Source organism: Harpegnathos saltator, unplaced genomic scaffold (genome assembly GCF_003227715.2).
Source record: "Harpegnathos saltator strain DR-91 unplaced genomic scaffold, Hsal_v8.6 scaffold835, whole genome shotgun sequence".
Lineage (NCBI taxonomy): Eukaryota > Metazoa > Arthropoda > Insecta > Hymenoptera > Formicidae > Harpegnathos > Harpegnathos saltator.
The window spans coordinates 394195-419220 of NW_020230688.1; the positions used below are offsets into that span (position 1 = coordinate 394195).

The 25026-nt window shown below is 48.0% G+C and overlaps 2 protein-coding genes across 2 annotated transcripts in view; one reads left to right on the forward strand and one right to left on the reverse strand.

Annotated features, from left to right (window-relative positions):
• The window catches only part of LOC105192351 (uncharacterized), a 277535-nt gene extending 263674 nt beyond the window's left edge, over positions 1 to 13861 (reverse strand). The window contains exon 1 of the mRNA XM_025307166.1: positions 13645 to 13861. The gene's annotated coding sequence lies outside the window, so the exon portion shown is untranslated. The remainder of the gene's footprint in view (positions 1 to 13644) is intronic.
• A 3-nt stretch (positions 13862 to 13864) lies between these two features.
• LOC105192374 (sodium/hydrogen exchanger 9B1) lies at positions 13865 to 19912 on the forward strand. Its single transcript, XM_011156467.1, has 8 exons — positions 13865 to 13950; positions 16398 to 17006; positions 17290 to 17480; positions 17918 to 18021; positions 18481 to 18642; positions 18823 to 18969; positions 19388 to 19489; positions 19604 to 19912. Exons 1-8 carry the CDS (start codon positions 13865 to 13867, stop codon positions 19910 to 19912), a joined length of 1710 nt encoding a protein of 569 aa, XP_011154769.1.
• Positions 19913 to 25026: the final 5114 nt, after the last annotated feature.

Consider the following 25026-nt stretch of genomic DNA (forward strand, 5'->3'; position numbering starts at 1 on the left):
TGTACCTTCCGCGTCCTCACGTAGCTCGGAGTGCAACGATCCGTATCTACTTAAGACATTATCTCCATTTGTCTCTCGGTACTATGGAATCGTGTTTAATGAAACCATTGACTGTGCTAATTTATTCAGAATAAAGGGGCCCCGTTGTGAGAGGAGACGGGCAGAAAGCACGACGGTGCGGACAGGGGCTACTGGCAGACGCGCGGGCGGCGCGCATAAAACCGACAGAAATAATTAATAACCCTGTAGATGACGGATTACGCCGCGACGTACACCTCTTCCCGTTTGATTAATCGCCATTGGTTTTTCGCGACGCGTCACGGAATTAAGATCAAAGAAGAATCCCCCAGAAGAACATGCTCCTAGATACCACACCGTTTTGTTCTTGCGTATCGCGCCGAGAAAAATGGCGCGTGCGAAATGTCAACGACCCAACGCGATCTTTGGCGTCTACTCTGATTAAACGGCCGGAGCAGAAATGACACGGCGTGATTGAAAGACAAATTTCAGTAATTTAACCTTTCAAATTTCGACGTGTATATGTATATCACAGCATCGTGGTTGCAGTACAGTTGCTTGGTAAATTTAATTAATTAAAAATTAAGTTAAAACTGAACTTAAAATTTTTAATTAAAAAGACCGATTTAATTAATTTCAATGTAATGCAGATTTGCAGCGGTGTTTCACCTTACTTACTTGAATAATTTTATTAACTTCAACGAAATCTCTGAAATATACGCTCGGGGATACGGGGTGTACTTTATTTATCCGATAATGGCAATAATCTGGAAAAATTCGAGCTGTAGTCGCGGAGAACGGCCCCCTTCGCGCGCGAGGTGTCTTTATCACGATGAAATATGCGTATAATACCGCTTTGTTCGCCCATACCGCGATCTATACGTACATATATATGTGTATGTATATACATATATATATATATATATATATATGTAGGGAGAGCGTTGGCTTTCACGACCCTCTATTTAATCCGACCAAACCTCCCTTTTTAGCCGTGCAACCCGCGTTCCTATACAGCGCGGTCTGCGAAAACACGGTTTGACGTTGCTATATAACACGGCGACGCAAGGATTTATACCTGGATTAGCCAAACAGCCGGTCACCGGGTATCCGCATAAAAATCCAATTATATGAATTATTTATTTATCCCGTCGCGTCGAGAGAGCCGGCCTTCGCACCTCGTGTCCTCACCTCGTCTCAACTCCGTAATTCGCAACCGTAGCCACTTAGCCAGACGACATTTACGTGTCGGCGAGACGTAAGCTCGCCGAAGTTTGTCGCATACATGCGAAGCACCGCGCGAACAATCGCGCGCGCGTGCTTCAAAATACGGCCGAAATAAGCCGGAGGAGAAAGAGTATGTATATTTTCTTTCCATCTCTCTCTTGCAGAGCGCACGGCAATGAAAATTTTCCCGGGATTTAAGGACAAACTCGACAAACACTGACACGGCGAATCAGCGGAATTGGTCAATAACGGAATTGTCAATCGTGGAAGAGGACGTGCAGGGTAGGAAGGAAGAGCGGCACACGTGCAGGCTGAAAGAAACACGCGGAGCGGGGAAAGTCCCGACGCGAAAGTTGGGAGCGCGGAAAGTTCCACGCGTGGGTCCGCCGCGAATCGTCTGGAAACGAAGAAGAAGAGAACGCGACACTACGCGTCGCATACATCACGATGAGCTCCTGAGGCTTGCGTGCGCCCTACATGGGTCACCATGGTAACGAAAAGGAAGCCACTCAAGAGCGAGGAATTCCTCGCGAGGATAACCCGAGTACTACAGTTGTATTCGCGCGGGGGAGGGAGGGGATTCGCCGCGAGGACTCGTAATATCGCGAGCGCGACGAGAGATTGTGTGTCGCGGAAAGAAAATTGAGATGAGCGTGTATGAAGCTGCCGGCGGGAGAGTGGCGAGAGCTATTGTGCCGGGATGCCTTAAATATTTTACAGGAAGCTGCGTCGCGCGAGTCCGCATCCGGCAATAAAGTGTCCCGCGACGTCGTCGTCCTCGCCGTCATAGTCGTAGGTAGACAAATATGACAGGAGACGAATTACTCGAGAAAGCCATTCCTCCCTCTGTTTGCTTGGTCGCGTATCGCTCACCAATAACGCAGGAATTCGAGTAACCAGAAAACCGCGGTGTGCCGCGGCATCAGGCGGCGGACGCGCTCGGGGAATACCGTAACACAAAGTGCTCTCCGGACGAGCGAGAGAGAGAGAGAGAGAGAGAGAGAGAGAGAGAGAGAGAGAGAGAGAGAAAGAGGAAAGGCTTATAAGACGCTGCCGTGCGTTACATCGGATGTGTAATGTAGCTCGCCCCCCTGGCCCTCCCGCCGCGAGATATTGATTCCCGACGTTTCTCTTGCGAGTCCCCGCGGAAAACGCGCGGCATTTTCTTACCCAACTTATCCCCACCGCTCCGCGAGGATCCTCGCCTATAAATATGCCATGCAATCTAGAGAATTCCCCGGTTGGTCTTCCCGGGGACCGGCGAAATCTCTCGCTACGACTCCCGCGATCCTCGTAGCTAGACGCTACTTTATAACGTCCCGTACGAACGGAGTTTCGGAGACGGACGCGTGTCGTCCGTGGTCAATTTCGCGTCGAGGTAGTGGAGTGTCGTTCGCATGAAGGAGCTGGACCCGATATAAGCCCAAAGCTGCGCTCCGACTCAACCAGACTCGACCAGACTCGACTCGACTCGACTCGACACGATCCGCACTAACAGAACGCAAGATTCAGAGCCGGAAGGCGAAGGGCATGTTTGAAGTGCGAAATAATCTCCGGGTGAACGCAAAGCGAGATCACGAGAGACGGGAGGATGAGGCCGCGCGACGACGAGTGTGCCGAGTGCTTGTTTGCGCTCCACGACGCGGCATTCGGCACGACAAATTTCAATCTTCCGCCGAAGAGGCCCCGTGCAATTTCATCGTCCCGGCCACGCGGGTAGGCCGCGTCCATTATTCGCGGGGGGCACACATCGGCCGCCGTCGTACGAAATGAGACAACCACGTCCCACTCGTCCGCGATGGCTATTGTTCGTCGGCGGCGCCCACCGACGAACGGCGCGCATAAACTCTCGACGCACGTACAACACAAAGCGAGATATCACGGCGCTCGGATTGTTTCCACCGCGGAGGCAGAGCGCGTCGCGCGGCCCTAACGCGGCGATATTTCCAGAATCGCGTGGCGCGGCTCGACAAGAGGATTATGTAGATTAACCGATGTGATAATAAATCCCGTCCTCCACTATTCCTTCCGCTCGCGCGCTTACTCTTTTTCCCCTCCCCCCTCGTCGCGCTAAAACACCGCGCGACGGTCGTTTCCGCGGATTAAATTGATATATTAAAGCGAGTCTGTGTGCGCGTGTCTGGCACGCTAAGCACAAACGGATGAACCCCGGGCCTCGCCGATGGTCGCGGCTGAGGCCCACAACGGGCGTGCAGCGACCGAGGAAGACGCCACCTGTCGTCGCGTCTTCGCGCGAATATTGACGAGAGCCCTCTCCCTTCTCTCCCCCCTCCCGCGCCTTGTCTTACCGCGCATTCTCTCGGAGAGAAAATTTTGAAGAGCCCGGGGATGGAAGTCAGCCGCGCGATTAAGCCGAGGCCTTTATGGTATCCTTTATAACTCCATTTCCATATCGAGTGAAAGAGAGAAAGAGGGAGCCTCCCGAGCATTGCCGCGCAGAGACGCAGGAGGGCGAGAAGGACGAGAGGCGAGTGCGTAAGAGGATCTTGCGCCTGCTTATGGCAAAAAGATTTATCGCCAGCGCCGTAAACGCACGGAGGGGTCGCGGATTGTAATTTCCAGAGCGCGCCATAAATAACCAATCAGATCCGTAATCGTACGCACGCTGCACGACGTCAAAAGCAAAACGTCTCCCTTTCCTTTCCCTTCTCTCTCTCTCTCTCTCTCTCTCTCTCTCTCTCTCTCTCTCTCTCTCAGTCACTCTCCCTCCTTTCGGCCCTGCTACCCTTCGTCGAGACGTCGTCGGCGGCGCACCAAGGGGTTTTCGGCACCCTCGGTTGTGCGCCGCGCAGCGCTCTTCTTTCGACGGAGTTTCCCCGGAAGGTTGCGCCGGAAGAGCGAGCACCCGTCGATGCTTTCTTTGTTCTTGCGCGTCTCCCCTCGGCACCTATCCCTGTCTCATTGTGCAAGTAAATGAGGATTGAGAGAGCGGGGGAGATGTTCGCGCGATACCAGGGCGGTGGGGGAGGGAGGCGCTGCGCCCCCGCGGTGCTTCTCTCGCGCGTCGAAGGATCCGGTTCGCAAGTTTCGCTTTCTGTTTGTCGGAAGGGGGGAACTTCTTAATGAGCCCTTGCTACTTTCGATCCCGCCTGGCGTCGCCTGCCGAGCGTGGAATGACTGAGCGAGAGATGCTCAGCGAGTAGTCCTGGAAAATCGACCAGGAATCGTTGCGAAGCTACCCCGGCTGAATTGTGTATGGCGCTCGCGCCGAGCTGAGTCAATACGCGCGCGAGCGGCATGAGCAGCGTTGTGTCAAGTTTAAAGCGAGAAACAGCGAGATCCGCGAGGCAACGGCGCGGTCTTCTTTTTGTAGTCTGCCGTATCTCTTTGTGATCCACTCGACGTGCGCGCGCGCGCGCACACACACAAACGCACGCGTTACGCGGGGGTGTAGTTTTTTGTGTTCAATTATTCTCGGACCAGTTACGCCGGAACTCGTTTCGCAAAATACACATCTCGCGTTTCATAAAAAGAAACGACGTTACAATGCGAGTTAACGGCCCGGAGGTGTTACGCGTGTGACAGTTGAAGCGAGGATCCGTTTTCGCCGAGCTAAGATGAAATTTTCTCCTCTGAATTTTCTTTCTGAATATCCCTCCTACTCCCTTCGGAATGCACGTGCGATTTGAAATCGTTCCTCAACTCATTGTGTATTCCTGCCATTTCCTCGATCCTCCACAACGGCCCACCGCCGTAGAGGAAACGTCTAATCGCGCCGCAACGTCGTGAAACAAATCCAAACAGACCGGACGCTCATTGTCGGATCAACGTCGACGTAATCCGAAGCCAATCAAAAGTTCGCCAATCGGAAACAGCGCAGACACAAACGCGCACAAGAGCGAGAGAGAATCGAGAATGTTTGAGCCGTCGGGCTTTTTCATCCGTCACAGGGAACGTTAAGGGTGATATTTAAATCAGGAAGCAGGTGATCCGGCCTCGCCCTGCGTCCCTACGTAGTCTCGAAAGTTCGCGCAAAAGACGAGTGGAGAGAGAAACTCTTGTGTTATACAATACTGCCACGTCATTCGGCGTCATCTACCGCCGTCGCGCACACCGTCGCTCTCCCCCCCCCCGACGGATTCGCGATTCTTCAACCCTTTTGCATGGCCTCCCGTTACACGGTTATCCTGCCCTACCTCTTTAAGGCTTCGTTTAGGATGGGGTTACCACTCGTTACGCGGGCTGCTTCTCGAGTGGACTCTCTTTTCTATGCGCTCACACGCACGCACACATGCGTGCGCGCGCTCTCTGCGGACCTACACATGGCAGAGAGAGAGAGAGAGAGAGAGAGAGAGAGAGAGAGAGAGAGAGAGAGAGAGAGAGAGAGAGAGAGAGAGAGAGAGAGAGAGTGGGCATACCAAACGGAAAAATAAATCCCCTGAGCGACGGAGAAATTATTCATCGCGAATTGCAGCCGCTCTCGCGCGCACCTTTCGACGCACCTTTCTGCGCGCGTCCGTCAGTTTTTCGACATGTGTCTCGCGGAATAGCCCATCAAAGTCCCCAACCCGATATATTTCCCCTCGTTACAAAGTCACCCCGCTCGCACGTCGCGCAAAGCACCGATACTCCCGATTTACCCATCAGCCCCTACCTATGAAAAAAGAAAGAGACGCTCTTCTGATGACTAGAGCGTCGTCGGGATCTCGAAGTCGTACATCATCGTGGACTCCTTTCCCCCGTTCTTTCCATTCCCAAAACTCTATTTCCACCGGAGCTTTTTGCGTTAGATAGACGCGTACCTTTGAGCGAGCGCAACAGCTTAACCTCCGCCCGGCGAGGGGAGGGATGGAGACGTTTTCGGACTATCGCACGAATACCCCCGAGAGGAAATCTCAGCGTGATCGACATCTGACGACAGGCGTACGTGCATGCATCCCCGGTAACGCGAATCCGATGCTTTTAAACAGCGCTCAACCATCGCCGCCGACGTCGCCGCCGCCGCCGCCGCCGTACGATTCTCCGTCTGAAACGAACGACGCTAGTGTCTTTTCCGCGCGAGCGTCCGCGCCAAGGGCGGTTTGGCGATGCTCCAAACACGCGGAAAGGCCCGGGCTTCTTTCCCGCACGCGCTCTTTCTTTCTCTCTTTCCTCTCTTCCCCTCTCTCTCTCTCTCTCTCTCTCTCTCTCTCTCTCTCTCCGAGTCGGACGGAGAGTTTTTCCGTACGAATATAAAGACGCTCGTCGCTTTCCCCGTCCCCGCCGCAGTCTACGGCTCTCATCGTTGCGATGGCCGGCGCTTTAGAATTCCGACGGCGCGGCGGCCGAAGGTTACCGGTTTGCGAGTCCCTTGATGAGAATGTCTGAACGCCAACATAAACGACTGTCCGACCGCCCGACCGACCACCCGACCGGTTTTCCCGCGGTATTGACGGTCCTCCTTCGGAGCATCCCTTTCGTTGTCTCGCCGACTGTCAACCCGTAACCGACTCCATTGGCAGTGGTGTACAGTAGACAAATACCGAGACTACATATTCAGAGGATCCTCCTTGTAGCGTCACGCGATTTAGCTATCAGAAGCTTTCGATTGATGCACGTATTTTCCATCGCGACACTTACGAAATCCTTTCCGGCTACGGCGCGTTTCTCCAACGAAGGCATCGCGCGCCTTGAATCGATTTGTGCCCGGAGGTCGGTTTAAATTAAGATATTTCCACGGGAACGATCCTGCCGAGACTAAAGCTGACGATAAAGGCGGCTGAGAGCAACGGAATTTAATTGCAACAAAGGTGACTCGATTTGACAGAATCAAGTCGGGGCAACGATCTCTGCTCGTGTTTGACTATTAATTTGAGTGCGATATTGCGCAAAGTTAAATATATCGATCGATGGAGCGTCGAACTTTCTTCTCGAAGACCATCTCGACGAAGTTACGCGTGCCGATGCGGAAATGCTAAATGACGAGAAAGCACCACGTGGATGCGTACACTCGCGGGACGCTTTCTAATTCGATCAGATCCTACTCGAGTTTCCTGCCGGTCTGATCCTGTTAACTGCGCTCAATATTTATCGTCAGACTGGAAGTTCGTGTTTCTACGTTCGGTGGTGCGAACGTGCGCTCGCGTTTTTCTCGTTGCGTAACGATTGCGCGCGATTATTGACGTGAGAGGGTGCGAAGCCGAATTTGCGAGCGAGTCGGTCGATAGTCGACGAGTCGACGACCGACGACGCGACGGTTACTGCGAGAGTTCCTTGTGTGTACACTGTCATTCGACGGTGTCCCAACAGTCGAGCCTCCTTATTGGCTTTCTGCCTAGCGCGCGCGGCCCCCATGAATCGGTAATTAATGCACTTGCCAACGGGTAATTAGCAGCCGACACCATGTCAAGTACTTTCTGAAATATGTACCGAGTACCGCTATTAGAGACTCTTGATCGACGCGCGTCGGGGGTGAACGAACTTGGGACTTCCGTCACGGATCCCACCTGTCCCAGCGCGAACGTCTCTCCTCGGACGTGGAAGATGTCGCGTATGATCGAATTAGATAAATATCTGAACGTGTATCCTGGCGGAAGCTTATTATGACGGAAGTTCGAGTGGCAAGCGCGCGCGCGCGCTCGGTGACTCGGCGTTCTCTCGCTCGGCTGATAGGCGGGGCGGCATCCCTCGTGACGCGATGTTATCGATGGCGAAGTTGTTGTTGTTGTTGTTGTGGAACTGATGGCAAATCGATACTCCGCTCAGACGCGATCCGCGCGGTTAATCCTCGTCCTTGCCCGCTCCGGATGCGCGCCTAGACGCGCGCGTCTGCATTTCTACGAGTGTCCGAAAAACTTTTATCGTTGTGTGTGTATGCTAAAAAAATGTTCCAATATGCGATACAATATATCTCACAAGGCGCCGCAGGATCTATTAAAATAATAGATAATTTTTATATGCGATACGGATGAACCGCTGGGTTCATATCGTGCATGGTTTGAATTCACTCACGTAACCCCGTTGCTGAATGTCTACGCGACAGATTGCAATAATTATAAAGATTAAAGGAAAAAATATCCCACATGAATATACATTCAGGATATTTCGCGTCAGGAGTTTCTTTCCAGAGGGACACGGCCGCGTTACTTCCGTTACAGTCCGTGACGTGACAAAGTTTACTTTGCGACTTCTTCCAGAGACGACTCGCTGTTAATTGGCATACGAGCAAATGTTCAGCTGCGCTCGGTCCGAGGGAGCACGCGGGTTTGCTTAAACGTAATATTATAGAATCGAATCGTATCTCTCTCGAGTTGAACGGCGCTTGCGGTATCGAGCCGCCTCGTGTATACGCGGACGCGAAAGTTTGGCTGGAACTCAATTCTGGTCGAATCACTTCGTTATTGGTTTTTATAAAGCTGCGCGCGGTGTATTTTCAAAGAGCAAAACGCGGGTGGTGATACAGAACGGTCTCGTCGAGCGAAACAAGTCCATAAATACTTTTTTCGTTCCGGTTTATTAATTCCGTATCTTCGCGTGCTTCACATCGGAGCGGCATTGCAGTTTCGGGCCGCCATCTCGCGATACGCAAAGCGCAGCGGACTCTTTCAGCAGCTATAATTATTCGATGCAGACTGAAAAGCTTCGCGAGGAAGGTAAAACAGCACGGCAAATCCGGCAGGCGGCACGAAACGGAATGTTACGCTTCCTCCGTGCGAAAACAGTATATCGTATTTGTAAAGGTTTTTCGATTATCGACAAATAGAAAATCAAACAATCCGGCGGCAGGGAAGTAGCAAGAGCGTCGGCGAGACGCGACGGCAACCGCTGGATAATTAATGGTAGCCAGCTAGTCGCGCAAAATAGTTTAGCGTTTCGTCGTGTTTGCTCGCTGTCATTATTTGACTGACGTCTCGCCGCAAACGCGCCGCGAATTGACTCACTCACGTGCACGACGATAATTTGCGTTTAAAGCGACGCGGGTCGGCAAATTGATGGCGCGCGAAGCGGAATCGCTCGCAACGAGACGCGTCGGCAATCTTCCTCGTAAAAAAGTCAACCGAAACGCTGGAAAATTTGTCTCCGCTTTTTTTCGCCCATTTTATCGCGAGCTGCCCCTCCGAGCTTGACAGTCGCGATCGCAGTTTCTGCTTTTATCCTCTATTAAATTGCGACTCAAACAGTCACGTATATTTTTCCAATTTCTCTATTTTTTCCCAATTTATACACGGCCGATGGCCGTGGCACGTCGGCACTTCTTGCGGAGGCTGTCGCATTCCGATGCGACGTCTGCAAGCTGCCTAACTTGCTAAACACCGAAGTGATTCTCTCCGTAACGATCAGTTTCGTTAGTGTCCCTCGGCCGAGACAAATTGAATCAGCCTCTGCTCGGTGAACGTTGTCTCTATAGATTGACCTATTTAAACGCGATAATCTCTGATGCGAGTTATCGACTGATGCCTCAATCTTTCAGGAACTTTCGAGGAAATATTCGACGGCACGCTAAAACACAATATTTCACGGTACATTACGTGATTTACTTAATAATTCATTCGCCCGCTAATTTACACGGCGGTCCCACAAAGAGCGTCTCGAAGAGAACATATCAGCCTGAGACGTTGCCTGCGCCTAGAGATCTAGCGAATCACCTCGAATTGAAACGATTAACGGTTTGTCGAACACGCCGGACTCGGGTGCGATTAGTTGAAGTGGAAACTCTAGGAATTCGCCTTGTGTCACCGAGGCGACGCGAGGAAATAGCATCATCATGCAGAATTCAGGTGAGTCGCGGCGTATGGCTTTTGAATTTTTGACAATCGAAACGTAGTGTGTCAAGTGTATCTTCAGCGCGAGGGCGGAGAAGAGCGAGAAAGCGAGCGAGCGAGCGAGTGAGAGAGTGAGAGAGAGAGAGAGCGAGCGAGAGAGAGAGAGAGAGAGAGAGAGAGAGAGAGAGAGAGAGAGAGAGAGAGAGAGAGAAAGCGAGGTCGATATCGGGACGAGATTGTATCCCGACGTAAGAAGACTACACCCTCGTCCGTGCCAGGTCGCGAACGCCGTCGTGAACGCCGGCGAACGCGTTGGCCATTAGCCGCGCTCGGGCTTCCTGTATCGAATACCTGTCACTGTCTCCGCGAATTCAATTTTCGCCATTTCGGATGCGAGGGGTCGTTCCGATGGCGCTCGATATGCACTCCGTTCCTTTCTCTTTTTTTTTCTTGTCGCTCTCCCCCTTTTTTTCCCGGGTAATTCGACGTTGCATCTGCTGCGTGATATGATTTCAGGCAACGCGCGAGTATCGGCTCGCCGACGACGACGGTGGAAAAGCCGACGCGCGATTCGCGATAATGTACGTCTCTAATCCGACAGAAAGGCCTATCGCGTTGCTGACGATTGCCGTTGATCGGAATGATCGGATGAAATACGCGCTCTCTCTTTTTCTCTCTTTCTCTTGATCGCGTTCACGACGCGACATCCACGCGCGACAGCTGGCGCGCGTGATTATTCGCGATTTACGCCCGTCGGCAGATGAAAGATGCCGGATCCACGTCGGCTACTCATCGCGCTGCAACTTCTTCCTCGGCGCGAACGAGTTGGACGCAGCTTCAATACGAACGACACGCGCTGTTGGCAAATACAACACGTCCGCGCGCGAAATACGCGCGCTCCAAGTGCGCGCGAGGTTGTTGTACGCGCGCGTAAACTAAAAGCATGCTCCTCGTATTATCCGTGTGCACATGCACAGGTACGAATACGCGAACACGAATACACGATTCGCCGGTCGCGGAGTATGGAAACACCGCCGTGCATATGACAGCATGCGCTCGGCTCTCTCGGCGGAGAAACGCACGAAACGGTCGCGGTGCACTGCTCGCGAACGGCGCGTGTATCATTTAATATATCTTGCCTTGGTTATTCAGCACCCTACGGAAATCGTATCTCGCTCGCGCGGTCGGCGGGATTCGCGCCACAGGAATTTCGGCCATATTGCGCTCTATACTACTGTCGCGAATCTGTTAGTGCTGGAGATCGGCAAGAATGGAGAATTATCGTCGAAATAGAGGGGGAGAGAGAGAGAGAGAGAGAGAGAGAGAGAATAAAAAGCGGGAATTGAACAAAAATATGTCATGATTTGGCCATCAAACGCGCAAACTATCCGACAAGAGGAGAGAGAGAGAAAGAGAGAGGAAGGGAGAGAGATCGTCGCGAATTTGATCCCTCAATAAATGTTCAATCATTAAGATTAAATAAATATTTAACGCCGCCATAAATTCCACGATCGGCGTAGCGAGGTGCGCCGCAACAAGCGATACTTCCCGCGATGTTCTTGCGAGAACGGTATAAATCCACAGTCGACGTGTTGTCCGCGGCGTCTCGCGAGACCGCCGGCGTAATGTTTTCCGCGCTCACGGTCGTTGCACCGGGAAATTCCCAAATTAAATCCGAGAGGTGAAATTAATAACGATCGAAACTGACAGAAATAAGACCTGCCCCTCTCCCCGCGCCGCGGCTGGAGCCCGCGGCCGACGCGGCGCTCTCGACTCGCACCGTTAATTCTACGTCAGAACGGTATTAATCATGCTAGACGAACACACATATCGCCGCGGGCCGAGAGAGAGAGAGAGAAAGCTCCAAATTAAATAGAACGGTGACGTGAGCATGCTGATCGCTGCATAATGCACCGTTACCCTCGCGGGTACCGATGCGCAAACAGGTAGCACTCCGAATCGGATTAACGCATTTTTACGCGCGTTCGTGCGCGCGCATTGAGAATTCAGCAGCGTCGTAGGTGCAAAGAGGTAGATAGAAGTCGACTGAGTTGCAAACTCGAGCGACGACGGCGGCGGCGAGTGCTCCGCGGTTGTTCGTGGTGGTGTTGCAATGGTGGTGGATATGCCTGTGCATAGAGAGGGATCAATGAACAAGTTCAATAACCTTAAATCCACTTGACGGCGGACTACCCATCGGTACGACTGACTGCGTCGCTTCAACAATCAAAATAGATATTCATTTTCCAAGAGTGCTATTTTCCCAGTCGGACACAAATCCAATACCGCTGATTTAAGTGCCACCCCGCCCCCGGCCCTCGTGCTCTAAGGTCAAAGACCCGTCGCTGCTGCCTGCCTCTGTCTGTGTGCAATCCCTCGCCCTGCGTGGCCCGAAACGCGCGTGTCTATAAGCGAGCTAATTACGAGATCTCGACGGTCTCTCTCTCTCTCTCTCTCTCTCTCTCGTTTATTACCACTTCCGTTTTCACCGATCCGTTAATGATGTCACGATGATCCACCTATCGGCGACAGCCGTTGAAGGTTGCACACGCGATCACTGTCGATGATCGTCACGAGCTGACGGAGCATAATGCCAATGCGGTTTGGACGTTTCGGAATATTAATAAGACACGTAGAAAACACGCGTGTCCCCCCTCGAGTGCGGACACGTGTACTTAGCATATCGCACGAGACGCCTTCGGATACCTCCGGTATCGCTGAAAGCGGTTCGGTCTTGTGAGAGTCGCGTCCGATAACATGCTCTTATCGGTCTTATTTGATCAGTAGCGAGAACTGCAATGAGCGTGAGAACGGACGGACGGCCGATTTGAAAGGCCGGTGATCTCCAATACGTGGCGGAAATGTATTACGTCTTGAAGAGCAGCCAAAACTTTAAGCCGAACTCATGCATACTTCATCCGCTCTAACAGTTTTGACGCCGCGTAAATCAGCATGTAGCGCCATGTTCGCGCAACACAGCGCGCGTAGTGCTCGAGCGCGATAATGCCGGGCGACGAGCGGGGCAGTAACGCGCGTTTTTGCAATTGCGACAGATTAACCGCGTTAAAGTGGAGCACTGTGTGTTTGCTTATTCCCGCTAACAATCCCACTCGCGCATAATTATATTTACGCCGCGCAACTTTGCCGTTGTCTCTTTGTTTGCCGAACCAATCACCTATGTTGTTATAACTAGCTATAACGCTAACGAGCAAAACGGCCGATTAAAGCGCGGATTGCGGCATTTCGGCAGAGTGCACGAAAATTTTGCGAAAAATATTCTCCGGGTTTTTCATACGTATGAAAAAGTTTTCGCGCACCTCCCGTCCTCTATGTGTGTCAATATTGTTCAATGCCACATGTTATAATGTGTTATGAAAGAGAGATGGAAGAATGGTGCTTTATGCAGGGGTAAAATGCAGGGGAAAACATTCTGTCCAATTAATTGCGAGTCGAATTTATGGAAAAATGCGGGTTGAATCTGCAATTTAATCCACAAAGTATTTTATGTCGGAAATGCAGAATTGCGAAATAAATAATGTTCTTCGCAACTCACTATTCGATAAACGTTCAAACATTTACATGCAACAATAATAACACATCTATCGATATATCTATGATTGTATGATCCACTAAAGAATTTTATATTTAATTATGCGCTTTCTACCTCCTAAAATTCACAGATGGGGGAAAAACTCACCACGTGTGAATCCGAAGTGTCCAGTCGATATTATTCCACCATATCGATCACAGATCGCACACGAGAATCTCAGGGGTTGATTTACACCTGCTTCGATGTGAACGTGTTTTTTTTTTCCGGTCGCACGATATGCACGAAGTCGCGAAATTTACGAAAAATCGGCAAGCCGGTTTTCGCTAGTCGTATTAAAAAAACCGAGCGGACCAATCAAAATTTCGGCATGGTCGCGGCGAGCATCGCTCGCGAACTGAATATTCTCACGGGGGTGGAAGCGTCGGTGGAGGCGAACCGCGGCCACTGGAGAGGGTAAATGGGGCAAGAGGGGTTGAGAGAATGCGCGCGTAGGGGAGAAACGAGGGGGTAGGTGCAAAAGGGGGTTGGTGAGGTCGTAAGGGGAATAGGCGACGTTATTGGCGCGCGTACCAGATCGCCAAGTTAGTTGTGCGAATAGTTAAGCTTTATAGACCATTGATACGTACATCCGATGTTTTTGTGAGTCTTTCGGATGAGAAGGTCCAAATGGACAAGGTTTCCTCGTAGATTACCATTCGCGTATAATAAGATTCTTTGACCCATTCGGAATCAATATATTCTTGATACAAATGCTGAATCATAAAGATCGCTCGATTTATCAACGAGAATAATCGAAAAAACTTTATGAAACTTCAAACAGCTATCATGAGACGCGACGAACTTTATTTTGTATTTAAATTACATTTGGACAAAATTGTCTAACTCGAACTTTTTTTGAATTTACATTACATTTTAGTAATTTTTTTTATTTGAAATTTATTGATTTGATTAAATAAAATTTGAATTTTAGAGTTATCTGTAAGGATTAAAAAACTCTCATGTAGCGAAAATCATGATAACTGACTCAAGAAAAATCTTTTGCCAAGACAGACGAGCAATTCCAATTGAATCAAAGTAAAAGAGACTGTAAAAAAATTTTGCAAAAAGAGAGACACCATTCAATAGGTGATTAACAGAGCAGACTGAATATTCAACATTGTACGTACTGTGTGTATAATCCTAAGCCATCTTGTGTACCGCGAACTGACGTGGAGAAGAAACTGGCAGTTTCAGGCCTCGTTTACTGATTCTCGTTCGCTCTCAGCCCCGTCGTACTTCGCTCCTTGACCATTCAGCCGTCATCCTCCACTAACGTGGTGAATTTCGGCGGCTCTGAAAGTTCGTGATACGATCATAAGCGACCTACATAGAGGTAACTCGATTTCAGATACTAAAACCTACTTCCTACGGGCGCTCTCATGGGACGTGCGCCATTTCTCTTACTGTAGGATTTTCGTAACAATTTTTCTTTACTGCCCGCCGTGAAAAATTGCGACTCGTTAAAGTTATATGCCCGCGCTACGTTCGCGGTGAATCTTCGGGGCGGTTGTGTGCACGCGCGCACGCGTTTACTTCGCCTCACTTCGATAATAAAGCCGTATATTTAAGATCGCGGACGGAACATATATATATATATATATCAAACTCTCATAATATATACAAAAGAATAATCGCCGTGAGCAGAGCGATAGGCGCGCGATTATTCGGACGCCGACGTAATTACTTCGCGGCAAAACGCGATATCCCGGCTGGTCGGGCGTAAAGTTATGCTTTAACCGGGAATATTTCATAAGACGACGCGTACCTGGAATTATTCAATATCCGCGGAATCCTTTGAAGCCCTCCGAACAGTCGGTTGCCCCTTTTAAAGCCTCTCGTTTTCTCCCGCTCTCCCGTTCGTGTCGCAGTGTCTATCATACTCTTGCCGGGGCTTCTCTTTCTGCTTGGCACACCAACTCGATGACTTCGTCGTCGTCGTCGTCGTTGTCGTCATCGGAAAGGATATTTCCACCGGCGCGTAGGTAGAAACGTGAATATTTCGCGAGAACGTCTCGATTATGGAATAAATTAAGAGCGGGTACATCGCCGGGTAATAGCTTCTATTTGCATTTAGAGATGAGACTGCCGCCGCCGCCGCCGCCGCCGCGCCGCGTCCGAAAGAATAACGGAGACCGGCCCGGGACGATTCAAAACACTCGACGGTGTGATGCACCTGCGAACAGATCGATAAAACGTAATTTTAGCGGGATTTCGTCACAACCATTTATTATATTCAGATTTTGCTCGCCGCTTGGAGATTAATGCGCACCTTTCAATCGAAGCATTAATAACGTCACTGTGCCATTTTGTGTTTATTTTCATTTTAGAGAGATACATTCACTGTGTAATGTTTACTTTATTTTTTTCTAGCATTTCGCCAAGAAAAACAAGGTAAGCATTATAGTGAATGTGCCCTCTCAGACGTAATACGCGAAGTTAGTCGAGATGTGTCAGTCCGCGTATCGCTTCTGTATACATTTGTGTATTTTTCGTGGGCGAATTTACGACAATAATGTGAACGTTTTCTCGTACATAGTGAGAACCAACAACAAACTTCATTTCTAGCTTCTGATGAAGCTTTTGTAGTCGCATCGTTACGAGTGGACAAAGTGGGCGCTGTTATATCCTATGCAACCTACTTCTAAAAATGAACCAACTGCATCCACTTCCGCGAATACTCAATCGGATGATGCACGAGGGAGGTGAGAATGAAACAACGTGCGAATAATTCTACAATTCATCGCGTTGAAACATCAGTGAATCATATTCGCGAGATGTAACATAATCAAATGACAGTAGGTGATGATGATACATTGTCCTAACATCAATGAGGAATACATATTGTATTGATCACGTTCTAGACTGAGCCAAGTGACAAATGAGACAGATGAGGACGAGGAATGGGATGACAACACCTGCTGCCACCGTGCGACCTTCTGCAACCCGCTGTTACGGGAGATCATCGTGACCGACGTGATCTCCACGTGCTTCGACCTACGGCTGACTTGGGCGGATCTCTTCTGGCTCGCGACTGCGAGCGGCTTGACTCTGCTGGCCTGGGCTGTTTTGTACTTCCTGCTGGGCGACGTAGTGTTACCCGGCGGTAGCATCTTCGGTCTTTTCGTCTTGATCATTTTCTCCTACGCGCTCGGCTGGAGCCTCACTTGCATTCCCTACTTGCATCTACCGCCTATCCTCGGCATGCTGCTTGCCGGCATAATACTCCGCAACACTGACGTCTACAATATACACGACGAGCTCGGGCCGGGCGTGACCTCCAAGATCAGGACCTTCTGCTTGACCTTCATCATGGTACGTGCCGGCCTCCAGCTGACGACAACCGCTCTGAGGGAGCATCCGGTGTTCGTGATAATCCTAGCGCTCGTCCCGTGCTCCATCGAGACATTGACGGTCAGCGTCTTGTGTCGATATCTCCTCGAATATCCGTGGAATTGGGCTTTTATGACAGGGTGAGTGGCATTCACGGCCCCTGACATTGAGGAAAGTTATCCTACTGAAACAAGAGATCGAGCTTTCTACTATAAGACAGGATTTCTACTATATCCATCCGGTTACTTATGCTAGTCGAAACACTTTCACTTCTTATTCATTTATTTAGAAAAATTAGGAATGTACACGTTGCGCGGTACATTGCTCAAGAGGTTTAAAGCTCCATTAACTGGATTAGTAATTTTTATCCCGTCGTGTACAAACGCATAAGGAAGATTTACGCAATAATAAGTTCTCTTCAAGGACGATCGTCGCTTGCATGTCCCCCGTAGTAACGGTCAACTGCATGCTCGCCTTAGCTGAACGCGGTTATGGAGAAGACAAAGGATTGGCCAGCTTACTATGCACGGCGGCTTCCATCGATGACGTGCATATCGTGTCCCTCTTCTCCATTTGCTTCTCTTTCGTCTTCAGCGACGATAAATACAAGAACCGTAAGAAAATCGTAAAGCACCGCAATGGCATGCTAAAACCCGCTACTTCTCGCTTTTAATCCCTCGAGCAAACGGGATACCGTACGCGAGCAAAATTCCGCGAAATTTTCACGAGTAAAATTTTCAAAAATAAAAGATAGGACGAGCAAATATCTTTCTTATGCTACTTCTCGTTAACTATATACCGCAGGCTCTCAAAGGACGAATAATTCGCGAGGAGCAAGAACTGTCTGTGCGTTTCGTGAAGAACCGCGTATTTCGGTATTTTGTGAAATATACGGGGCTTAAGTATTTAACAACTTTTCTATATCTGATGCATCAGCGCTTTGTGACACCAAATGCCGTTGCGTGGTAGTGAGCAAACATAAAAAGGCCTAAACGTACAAAGAGCTTTCCATAAAGTGAGCCATACATCTTCCTAGATGACAGGAGAACAGAATGGTGGTCCTATATCCCCGGCGGGATTCGAGATTTCCTCCTGGGAGTCATAGCGGGAATTATCTTGGGCTTTGCCCTGGCCTTTTTCCCTCATCGCAATCACGTAGGTACTTTATTCATTTCCGCGCGTCCAAGAGCTCGCGAAATTCAGGTCACGTTCGCACGAGTGCGCGTTTGTGTGAACTAAACTAACAAGAGCGAACTTATTAACACCTTTCTCCGCGATGTTTTATTAAAATATCGCTCATGCGTTACGAAAATAGACGATCCGCAGAGACACGCGGCTCGTTATATGGTAGTACAACTGTATGACCGATTAATATTTATTTAGACGGAAATAATTCTTGATTTCGTCCTTTGCGGGATATAAAATGGATTAAGTGGATTAAAGGGGGATTAAAGTATCGCGGAATTTTCAGAATTCCTTCTGAATTTTGCATTTTCCGTCCGGTGAAATTAGCCTAAAAAGGTATTCTTGCTACATATAAAACGAAGATTTTCAAGTCTGAAGAAACATTTCATATACGACTTATTATCTATATCCTAGTTTTATGTTGCGCAGAAATACGCGACGTGGTATCGGATTGGCGGTTTAGTTCTCGCATCTTTAATGTGCACCACAGCGGCATCGAAACTGACGATTACAGGTGGAGGATATCTCGCTACCATCATATTATCATTTATAGCCACTTATGGATGGCGAATCTTATCGGTTTCGCACGACGTAAGTATCCATAGAGACTATATAATTTTACGATATAAATTGCGAGTAAGCAATTCACCCAAATATACACGCATTGAAAAGTCCTTATCGTTGCTGACTCGCTCCGTGCTTTATTCTTATGGATATATTTACATCAAGGAAGATGGAAAATCGATTTTTCTTATTCTCCTCGTGCTGCAGGTAACGCCTTTTCGCAAAGTATTCTTTTTCCTCTGGCACTTTATGCAACCGATCTTAGGAGGAGTGATCGGTGCCGATATTGATTTCCAGCACTGGGTTATATCCAGATTCGGGATGTATCTCGTTTGTACGCTCGTGGGAGTATTGGTAAATCTTTTCAGGCAATGTAACCCGTATATATGATTCCGATAAAAGTACGAGAAATAATTTAACGTAAAATGATGTAAGAAATGACACGGAGAAGAAAAATCGGTTGATCGGTCAAACGATGGTGAAAATGATGGTGAACTAGGTTTTGGCTGAAAGGAATTTTGAGTTCTTATAAACGAAATTTAATCCTAAAAGTTAAATTAAATTAAATTAATCGGCCAATCTTTTTTCTCCTTTCCTCGTCTGATCTCTAGTAAATTATAATCCTGCCAAATTATTACATAATCTTATGTTTCTTTACTTTCATTTATTATAAAATTACCAAGTCTCAGAATTATCTTGCAACGACGACATTTTACCCCACCTAAGTCGTAGACAAATTTCACGTGCAATTTTCTAAATTCTCTACATTTAGGTGCGTAGCACCACGGCCTTCCTAACGACGTTGAGGATGCCTTTTACATGGAAAGAGCGTCTCTTTGTCGCTGTATCTTGGGTGCCGAAAGGCACGCTACAGGTAAAAGCTCATTTTAAATCATGTTTCCCGCGAGCTTACATCCGTTTCGCGAATTCCGTTGTATATCATAAATTAAAGAGCGTACAACTGATGTTATAACGTTTCGAAATTCAGGCAGCGTTAGCGCCGATGGCGTTCGAGCGTGCTAGAAAAGAAGGCGACCCCGCGAAAATCGAATTAGCCCTCGACGTGGTGAGGATATCAGTGATCGCCGTTGTATTCCTGGCGCCGCTCGGCGCCATCGGTATGATGAGTACCGGCCCCTTTCTGTTAAACAAGATCACTATCGAGGAACATCAAAGGGCGCGAGAATTGAGCTACTTGCGCATCGTTTCTCTGCAACCTGTTAGGACACGCAGGAAAAAGGAAAAGTCCGCCGACGATAACATTAATATTGTCTCGCCGACAGAAACAGCTTTGTAGCGTTAATTAGTATTACCGGCGTGTAGTATGTACGTGCGTGTGCTCTTAATCAAACGTATTTCTGTCTTGCCTCGCTCTTATTCCTTCGGACAACACAGCCGCGGAAATATCACGGAAGAAGGGAATGAAAGATATAAAAAAAACTACGACATCGACGTAACTCGTAAAATTCCGATTTCAAGTGACGCCACGCGATTTTCCACGCGCCGTCCTTTATGCGCTCGATTGCCACAATTACAAGTTACCGCATTAGATTCTATTACGGCGTTTTCATCTAGATTCTCGAGTATCATCCTCACCATATTTTCCGCGGAAATATACACGACGATATCGTCGTGTTGCGGAAGTGACTGCGGTGTCTCAGCTCGCTTGCGCACACATTTTAAGTGAGATCGTTGTCGTAAACAAATGTATCAGTGTGTGCGGAATCGACCGGCAAACGAGACGACGACGACGACGACGACGACAACGTCGTGTCGTATATTAACACGAGGGATACGTTTCTGCATTTAAAGTGTGCGGCGCGAGCAAACGAGCGAATAAGCAAACGTGCGAGCGAGCGAGCGACCGCAGTTGTTTGGTGTCTCCGAGGCGATCATTATTGACAAAGTGCGAAACTGGGGCAGCGCTGGTCGGGCGGGCTGCGGCGTGATAGGAGCATTGTGCTTATTGTTCGTAAATAGAATCGAGGCAGGCGCGTGGCGCCGAGATAAGGAGACGCGGTGACGCCTTTCCGCACGTGGAGCACGTGCTAATGTCTCGTCTTGCTAGTCGCGGCAGCTCGAGCCGTTATGCTGATGCCGATGAGCGTGTTAGAGGCGATAGGATAGAGATAAAGTCGATTCGACTGTAACACGCGACTTACGTGTCATCGCACAACGACACACAACGGTGTGACAATTTGAGCCGAACTCCCGCGAAAAGTAGACGAGATAAACGGCACGGAAATTGATATTTCGTCGGTTGCTTAGTTAGTTGCAGGAACTTCTCATCTCGAGAATTCGTCATTGTAACGCATTGCAGAGAAACGATGCGCAACAATGCGCATTCACACTTGTAACGTTTCTCTCTCTACATGGTTGTTAATCTTCTGTCGATGTCTATCGATGTCAATATTCGTTTTAGTCAATTAGAATAAAAAAGAAGCAAAGGGGATTGAGAGAATTTTTAATTAAATTTCTTCCGACTCGTTTGCTTTTTGCGGGGTAGCCAACATTGCCGAGAATAGAAAGAACTCGTATATATGAAGATCAATGTACATTCGACTCACTTCGTGGTTGAGGCATCTCGGTCAGCTTTCCTCGTCGATTTCAACTCGCCGCTCGTCCGATCCGCGCGTATCCGCAATCCCAACCTATTGATCAGAAGGAAATTATATTTGTTACAATCGTAATAAAATTCATGCATTCAAGATCTATGACATTATGATGAAATTTTGCTTCTAGATTATTGTAGCTTTTTATTATCTAATTTAAGTGTTCATCGCATCATATTTAGCTTCTGTTCTACTGATACTCACCAATTCTTTCTTTCGGCAGGTCTGAGAACGTAACGAGTTATACTCTGAACAGTTATAATAACGTCGCGATAATAAATGCGTCATTTTCCGTTCGGTGCCGTCAACGAGTCGTTTTGCGAGATATCCACTTTCGGCGGATGTTCATCGATTTATCATCGTAGAAAAAGCACAACGTGTACTTTCAACACATCCGACGACAACACTCCGCGCGCGAAACTCGCTTTATCGAGCCAAAATCGTGGAAAATACGGGACGGTTTCACGAATTTGAATCGCGCCATGATCAACTCCGTAATTATCAGCAAAATGGCGGCGCGATTGAGATGCTCGAAAATTCGAAATTTCGACGCAGCGAACCGACCAATCAGAATGCGTCGTGTGCTTCTACCGAATTACCGAATATTTCACGATGTCTTTTCTGATATGCGAGATATTAGCAATATTACGAATAACGAATGCAAGAAACTTACTGATGACACTTGCGACGATAATTAGCACGCGAGTCTCGTCCGATCGCTTAAAAATGTAAAGTACGCCGACTTGAGCTTCGAGCTGCCATAACGTACGGGACGTTTAACGCTTCACTTGGAGCTCCCGACAATTCGTTCCTCCGAGATGTTTATTTTCAACGAATATTCCACGATGCTTCAGCACGACAGTTCTTTTCGGCACTGCCAACGACGGTAGTTTACATATGAGACGCCTGCGACGGATCGAAAACATGAAGGGCAACGAATTCATTATCTCCACTTAATCATTGCATCGCGTTACTAAAGGTGTCATTTTACGCTCGGTATTGCCAACGAGCCATTTTGCAAGATCTTCTTTCACAGTGATTGTTGAACGATATCTCGTCACGATGAGCGCGTGATACTTACCTTCGACGATGATAATCCGACGCAAAACTCGTCTCAACGAGTCGAAATCGCCGAAAACGCAGAGCTATTTTGCGAACCCAAGCCAATGTGCCGCCAGCCATTCCGGAAATGAACATGTAGCGAATGAAGTCATCTTCCGGAATGGAAGTAACAATACTGGTAGTACTGTTTTCGTGTTCCAAAATTGCTTTCAGCATGCTGCTGAAAGAGTAACAGATACTATCTTTTTAACGAAAGTAGGTCCTAGGGGATTGTTAACTTTCGAAATAGCGCAAGTCTAATGCATATGATAGCTGGCTGTTTTATACTTTAAAGATGCACATTAGTTTAAGAAGTTCTTAAAAAAAAAAGACTATTTTTGATTGCACCCGACCATACCAGCCTGTATCATTACTGACACTGTGTATAGCCACCGACGAGGTAACATAAAGATTCTCAGCTTTGAGGAAATTTTCGTATTGGCTAAGAGGGCGCTAAGGGGTCCGGAGGTAATTGAATAGCGATAATAATACCGACTGCTTTAGCTACACCACCGACGAGATACTATAAAAACTGTTGGCTTTACGAGATTTAGCGTACCAGAGAAATTTCGCTGTGCACTAGCGCCCTTTTAGGAATATCGTGGCCGAAATATGAAACATAGCTCGATATACGTATCAGAGAATAACCTGAGAGCGGCCAATACGACATTTTCTGCGACACCGACTTTCCGCACTGGGAAAGGACGCCATCTGCATCCATTTCGAGAGGGGAACTACGATAGTACATCCACTTTCAGGTCTCGGTGGTAAAATCTGCATATGGTGGAAGTCCATGCTACATCCACTTTCAGGCGGTTTATGTCCGTGCTGCAATGACAGTTGCCATCTCTATGCCAGACTATGCCCGGTGGTCTAAAAAGAGCGTGGGAGAGGGGGGGAAGAGCAGAAAAAATAAAAGTACATATTAAATGTTAAATCTTCGAATATATATTGCCGTATCAAAGTCTCTTCTATAATAAACAATTTGACATGTATGGAGACGCATGATGTATCGTTGTCCGCGTCCCGTTCACTTCGTCTTCATTTTTAATTCAGCATCCCGTCCGCTCCGGACATTCGCTCGTGGCACTGACAGTGGCCGTCGGTGAGCATTCGATCCGCTCGGAGGAGCACGTGTTATTCACGTAATTAACGTGACGAGACTCCGATTATAAATATCCCGCGAGTCGACGAAATATTTGAACTTTTAAAAAAAGCATCAAAGAAAATCACGTTAATGTTGTCATGGGTAAAATCTCACCCCGGTATATATTTTCTTATTTTCGAAATAAAAAAAGCCAAACGAATACAATTAAATATTATTTATCATCATTGAATATTAAATGAAAAGTAGAAGAGTTATTGTCCGCAGCGGATAATCTCCCTGTATAAAACGTCGAACTGAAACATATTAAAAAGTATTGACATTTTGAATACGTCTGAATTCTGCTTTCTGATCCGAAGAAAGGGAAAATAAAAAGTATTAGTTCCCACTAATTTCACCGCGCTAAATGCGAGATGGCAGTAGTGAATGCTTCGAATTAACAAGGATTCAATTCGTTTCAAATATGCCTTGTATTCAATCGCAATCGATAATTTTTAAATGCGAACTTTCGTATTGAAAAATATTCACTTCTTCTCCTAATCGTTTTCGGATTCAGAGGCATACAAGATTTTCACGTTCTATTCCCCGTCGCATTAAAAAGTATTCACTCGCAATCCAATCTGAGAGCAGAATTCACGACAAAATCTCGTGAATACGAAACAATACTTTTAAATACGACATTTTATACAGGACTAATATTTAATAAGAGCGCGACTAAATTCGCATAGGATGAAATTCCATTCTTTAACGCTACCATGACTTTTAATTATTCTCTGAAAACGGCGTCACAACAACTTACACTCTGTAAAATTAGTTGCTAACACATTTTCTAATCGTATACATTCCTCTTTAATTAACATAAAGCTAACAAATGTCCGATGCTTCGACAGAGTAATTTTCTTTATTTTCAGTAATCAATAAATAGAATGCATCAATGTAGCGTACAGTTGAAAGGCCTCCTCGCATTCCCCTCGTCGTTCCGAAACCTTCGAGAAAACAAGAGACGCTCAAAGGCAAGTCTCTCTTTTGCTTCAACCGCCGCCGAGGCCCGCAATGTTTACGTCGCGCCGATTGTGTTGATCGGCTCGCGAACGACGACACTTTTTGCCCTTCGTATTATAATATTTGCGCACCGCATGTATTCGACCTCATTCCATCAGCAGCAGCCGTGCGCGACGCTCTCGTCACTTCCGTCTCGTGTAATTAAAAGAAATATATCTCGTCGGTCCTCGAGATACTCAATCGGCATCGCGTCGGCATCTCAGTCATTAACTGCACGGTCGAATCGCGAGTATCAGCATTAGAAGCATGAGCGAGTGAAATCCGGAGGAATTCAGCAGTCGAGAAGCAGAACGCCGGCAGCGATACGTCACATTTCCAGGTATGTGGAATCATTTATTACGCGGGAGGTCTCCGATAACGAGAGCGTACATTTGACGAATTTTCCGGGAATAAGAAGTCGGAATTTCGTGTTCGGCATTCACAATCCGTCATCATCCGACTAGTAATCATCACTTTATGAATTTGCAATTACTCTCGTCAATCTCTGTCTGTCTATCTATTTATTGCGTTGTTGTATACAAAAGATATTGA